We start from the raw sequence: 6,072 nt of genomic DNA on the forward strand, positions 1-6,072 counted from the left end.
GAATGGGCTGCCCAGGGAGGTGGTAGAGTCCTCATCACTGGAGGGATTTAAAAGAAGGATAGATGAGGTGCTTAGGGACAGGGTTTAGTGGTGGGATAGCAGGGTTAGGGGAACGGTTGGGCTTGATGATCTTAAAGGGCTTTTCCAACCTAAACAATTCTGTGATTCTACAATTCTAACGTCTCTCCCCTTGGTGCTCGGCAGCGATTGCCCTCTGCAGAGGGGCTGGGTGGGAGCTGGCGTGGGCTGGGTGAGGAGCAGTCCTGCGGGGCAGCGGGACACATGGCATGGCTTTCCCTGCCCACACTTGCTTGAGCCCCGTTGAGAGATGCTTGGGCAGCTGTCTGATCCCTGGGCAGTTCTGCTTCGTGGGTCCGGGCTTGTGTTTATCTGTGGTCACAGGCAATTTGTCTTGATTGTAAACACGGCTGTTCGCCTGCCCCAATCTGTTTGCCCTGGCTATGTCCAATCTTGAAAATTGGATAACGTCAGAGCAGAAGGGAAGGTTTCTATTTCTGTCTCCTTGTATCTGTGTCCCAGCACATCCCCGCTGCTACAGAAGTCCTGCAGCCAACACTGTATGGCAGGGAAAGGGGTTCCTCTTCCCAATAATCCCAGGGGCTTCCTTGAGAAAGGAAGAACTGTTTCTTGCACCCTATAAAATCAGAATGTTCATGATTTCTTGAAATGCCACTTCTGGGCTCAAATATTGAGAACTGGGCCAGAAATTAAATGTACAGCTGCTGAATTAACCAAATCTTTTCCCTTCTCTCCCATCATGGCAGCAGAATTTTTTGATGATTACTCGGAGGGGCGAGAATGTGTCAACTGTGGGGCCATGTCCACCCCACTCTGGAGGAGAGATGGCACGGGGCACTACCTCTGCAACGCCTGCGGGCTCTACCACAAGATGAACGGCATCAACCGGCCCTTGTTCAAACCTCAGAGGCGGCTGGTAAGTCAAGATCACACAATGCATGTGGGGCAAGACTGCGTGCAAGGATGAGGCAAAAAGGCCTCAGCTAGGTGGAGGTGCCAGGCGTGTTTGAATTCCTTGGGGCCCCATATGCCCAATCTAGGTGGTTTTGATCCAGATTTCCAAAATAAGCCAGACTGCCTTGTGCTTGGTACACTCCAAAACCTTGTACTGTGCAGACTAGTTCTGCAAAGACACCCAGGCCGGGTAGTGGAAGGGGTTGTAGGACACAGAGGCGTTGGTTTAGAAAAAGCCAGTCTTTACTTTAGTACCCCTGTAGGCATATTAGGATGAATAGGAACCCTTTCCAGCTCCAGCATGCCACCAGTCCATCTTCGCTTACCTTCAGGGTCTGTATTCCCCAGCCACTTCATGGTGACCAGCCATTTCTGGATACCCTGCTCCCTGCTCCTTTGGGTGGGATGATGCAGAGCTTGTGGGCATCCCAAAGCCTGTGGGGTCAGGATGGGGTATGCATGGGGAACCTGGGGGAAGGGAACATCTTGGTTGGTTCAGGAACTATCCTGCCTGTCCCAGCCTGTTTTGTGAGGAGTTTGGGGGAGGTCTCTCTAGTCTGTGCCCCAGGGACATGGGTCCATCATGACGCCAGGCAGCAAGGAGCCGGCAAGCCATTCCCCAGGGCCATATTTCCCCACTCCTCGTCTTCCATGTGGCTCCATCCCCAACCTGCCCTGCCTTTCACATCTCCCAGGCTGTGCTCAAACCCACCCGTCCCCTGCGAGTGCCAAAAATGACACTGGCAGCTCCAGCGCTGCCACCAGCCACAGCCACCCAGCGCCCTCTTGTGAAAACCCCTTCGTAGGCATTGCACTGACCGAGCTGGGTGGTTCCTGAACCCTGGCACACAGGCCCTTGCCCTGTTTCATTTACTGGGAAACTTCATTTCCCGTTATCCTTGGGCACGCCTGCGTAGTCAGGAACGGCCCGTTGGGTACCAGGCTTGGTCCTTTGGAGCAAGCGGCAATGCGTGCTTTTAATTCTTCACAGCCTCGGGGGTAAGGCTTGGAAAACCCCACGAGAAATATAAATGCAGGAGCTGTGCAGAACTGTACTTGTGTTCCTGCCACTTGACTGGGCAAATGGCAATTTGGAAATCTTACGAAAATGGCCAAATTCCTGCTTTTTCTTCCTGAAGAGAATTTCCATGAAGAAAAGGAGGCTTTGTCTAGGGAGGCAACGTAGGGGTGTGGTTAAAGGAATGACAACTGGTCTGCCTGAAGAAATATATTCAGTATTTGGTTTAATCTGTCACTGTGTAACCCCTTTTTTCGGAGACTGAGATACGCCAGAGCGCCCTGCCAGGGGAGATCTTTGCCTCTGCTGCAAGCTCTCTTTTTAAGCTCTTGGTCCACTTACACAGGCCGGGGACTGGAGCTAATGCTTGGTTTCTCTGCACCAAAGGGCTTTCTAGCTTTCAGAGTCTTAAGACGTACTTGAATTTCACTTTTTATTGTCCTGCTGCATTAGATTAACTGATCCTGTTTTATAATGGGGGACGACACAGAGAGAAAGCCATGGTGAGGATCATAGAGGAAATCCCTGGTAGCTGCCAGGTCCTCATCTCCCAGGCTTTCACCCCATCACACAGCTGCCAGCTGTGCTGTTTGGGTCTGCAGAGCTGGGTGAATGTCCAAGACCACCAGATTTCCCCCCTGTAGGCTCCTTGTCAGGCACAGCGAGGATAGGCATCTTCACGCAGCTCTAGCACTTTTGCTCAGGCCCTGCTTTATCAGCAAGCAAAGGGGGAATGCGACCCCAGCCTATCCAGAATTTATCCTCTACCTCTTAAGACCTGAGCTTTGAAGGATGCTGGGAAGAGACAGGCAGGCGTGGAGGATGCAGCTTTTTCTTCCCTCACCTCCCACTCTGCTCCCAGGCTCAAAACTGGTATTTTATATCATAGAATCATAGAATCATAGAATGTTTTGGGTTGGAAGGGACCCCTAGAGGTCATCTAGTCCAACCCCCCTGCAGTGAGCAGGGACACCTTTAACCAGATCAGGTTGCTCACAGCCCCATCCAACCTGGCCTTGAAGCCTGTTGTCTTCCTCCTGTGGCCTTATGAGCCTGGCTAAACCAGCTGACCCAGAAAAGGAACTTCAAATGGCCTGTTCCCTGTACTGCTTCATTAGCGTGGCTTCCTATTAATTATCCCTCTTTATCTTTAGGAAGACGATGCTGCTGGAAGCACACTTTTTCTTATCTCCCCCTCAAGCCACATGAGCAACATCACGCAAAGCCAGCAAGGAGTATGTAACATTCATGGCATTGATAATGTCTTCTTGGGATATGCCATGATGCTTGGAAGGTGAAGGGTTTGGGAAGCCTGAAGGGGCAGGACGGTCTGAGATCCAGACACCTTACTGTAGATGTGTGCATGCGCAGTGGGTCCCTAAGCTGCTACTAGACCTGCTGGAGATCTGGGGCTCTGTTCAGGTGATGTCTCTGGCACCATCTGAGATGCCCCAAGGACAGCGGAGATGTCTGGGCAGCGCTGGCAGGCAGGAGGCAGTGGAAAGGCAGTTTGGAGCAGAAGCTGAAAGGCAAGAGGGGAAGAAAAAAGGCATCTGTGTTATGCAGTGCAGCAAGGCAAGAAGAGGAAAAGGCAGAGGAATACGAGAGGCAAGAGGAGAGGAAAACCTGAGGCGTGCTGGAGCGAGCTCGTTGGGATATGAGATGCTGCCGGGGGCAGCAGTGGAGGGCTGATGTGTTTTCTCCCTCTGCATTTTCTCGCAGTCGGCTTCCCGTCGCGTCGGCCTCTCTTGTGCCAACTGCCACACGACGACAACCACGCTCTGGCGCAGAAATGCCGAGGGAGAGCCCGTCTGCAACGCCTGCGGACTCTACATGAAGCTCCATGGGGTAACGACTTCTCTGATCTTTACTCTTTATGGGGAGGGTATCGACAGCACCAAGCTGGGGATTGGGTTCATTGCACAGCTCTGCTCTCCTGGAGCTGTTTTTCCTGCTGTCCCTCTGGGCTTTAGTTTCCCTCAACACCACATCAGGTTGACACTGGCAAGGGGTGATGCATACAGGGCATTTCTCACAAACTAATTAGCTACCCTTTGCATCCAAGTCTTTAAAACCCAATAAAACCAGGCCCAGGTTCTTGCCACCCAAATTCAGGCACCTTAGTGAAAAATCTGAGTCAGAAGCACAAAGAAGGTCTTTGCCCTTCCATGCGGGGTGTTGGATCCCAGCTAAGGCTTGGTTGTAGACCTGTCATGGGAGCCATTGATGACTTTTCTTGCATGGGTGTCCAGATAGTCCCTTCCTGTCAGTGGGGGCTTCTTGTATGTGTGTCATGTCTGATATATCTCGAAGAGTCCTGTTGGAGTCCAAGTCATAGCAGGACTTTAAGATGCAAATCTCCAATCCTTCTCCCACCAGTCAGTGGCAATGGGGCCACCCTCCCATGGCAGAGGCAGAGGCCTTCAATGCCCTGGCAGTTGCTTATTAGCAAACCCCCGTTCTGCTTTTATTGCTACTCCTAGGGTTTCTTTACACACAACCATGCTCTCAAGGATTTCCAGGGCTTCAGAGCAGTTGGAAGAGCATTCATGAGAGACAGGTCAAAGCTGGAAAACAAGGTGCATGAGGGAGTGTCTTACTGAACCCAAAAAATTATTCCTAGAAATCCCAGTGTGTTTCTGACCATGAGGGTGACTATCTCAGTGGGATCAGTTCCTAAGGGAGGTCTCCCCACATGGGCTTGGGACCTTTCCAGAAAGCAGGCATTAGCCAGAAAGATGTCCTCTGCTCTGAGTTAAACAGGAAAGTAAATCAGATGAGCTGTTGTTCCCTTCTGGCCTTAAAACACTCTATACCCATGGTGTGAAAACCCTTATCTATTCCCATTTGGACACACATCTTGTAGCTTTGACATACCTCTTCACACAGTAGTGCTGACGAGTGAATTTCGGCTCCATCTTCTTGTTGCTTTCAATTAAATCAGCTGGTTTTCATGGAGTCTACGGGGTAAAGCTGGAATCATGTTCTTCTAGATGACCTTATGGACATACAGAAACCAATGTGCTTTTGTCTTTGGGTCTGTAGGTTCCAAGGCCTTTAGCCATGAGAAAAGAGGGCATTCAGACGAGGAAGCGCAAGCCAAAGAACCTTAACAAAACAAAGACACCAGCAGGTAAGTGTCAAACAAGGGAGTTTACACATGTGGGCGCTTGTGTTTCTGACCATCGTGTCCTGTGAGTCAGACACCCAATCAAAAAATGGGCTGATTCTTCAAAAATGGAGGATATCTGAATGCCTTTCAGCAGTAACAAAGCCCTTCTGACTGTTTCTTTTTTTGTTTTTACCTACACTAACTTTGTGGGGGTGTGTAGATCTGAAAGGTCTTTGGGAAGAGCCTGGCTTACTGTCTGCTTTCTCACAGGTCCATCTAGCAGTGAGAGTCTTACCCCGACCACCAGCTCCACCAGCAGCAGCAGCAGCGCCACGACCACTGAGGAAATGCGCCCCATAAAAACAGAACCTGGGCTCTCATCTCATTATGGGCACCCCAGCCCGATTTCTCAGGTAGGGAGAGGAGATGCTGGCAGTGGGACAAAGATGGGAACTGGGACGGTAGACATGGTGAGAATATCCTCAAAATCTCTGTGGAAAAAGGCTGCCTCTTTTCAATCCAGGGGTCTAGTTCACAGTAAGAGATCTGTCCTCTGGGGTGGGGCAAAACCCCACATTCTTCTCATGATGTCTACAGCACAATCTAGCTTTTTAATGATGTGTGGCAGTTCTGTATGGAAAAGAATCATAGAATCATAGAATGTTTTAGGTTGGAAGGGACCCCTAGAGCCCATCCAGTCCAACCCCCCTGCAGGGAGCAGGGACACCTTTAACCAGATCAGGTTGCTCACAGCCCCATCCAACCTGGCCCTGAATGTTCCCAGGGATGGGGCCTCCACCACCTCTCTGGGCAACCCGTTCCAGTGTTTCACCACCCTCATTGTAAAGAATTTCTTCCTTAGATCCAGTCTAAACCTACCCTGCTTCAGTTTAAAACCATCCCCCCTTGTCCTGTCACAGCTGGCCCTGCTAAAAAGCTTGTCCCCCCC

General features: G+C 50.8%; 1 protein-coding gene across 1 annotated transcript in view; it reads left to right on the top strand.

Annotated features, from left to right (window-relative positions):
- The window catches only part of GATA4 (GATA binding protein 4), a 27,154-nt gene that overhangs the window by 19,770 nt on the left and 1,312 nt on the right, over positions 1–6,072 (top strand). Inside the window, 4 exon segments of the mRNA XM_035895418.1 lie at positions 786–955; positions 3,734–3,859; positions 5,057–5,144; positions 5,394–5,536. Coding sequence (XP_035751311.1) covers positions 786–955; positions 3,734–3,859; positions 5,057–5,144; positions 5,394–5,536 — 527 coding nt within the window.

The sequence above is a fragment of the Egretta garzetta genome, unplaced genomic scaffold (assembly GCF_000687185.1).
Source record: "Egretta garzetta isolate BGI_Z169 unplaced genomic scaffold, ASM68718v1 scaffold325, whole genome shotgun sequence".
NCBI lineage: Eukaryota > Metazoa > Chordata > Aves > Pelecaniformes > Ardeidae > Egretta > Egretta garzetta.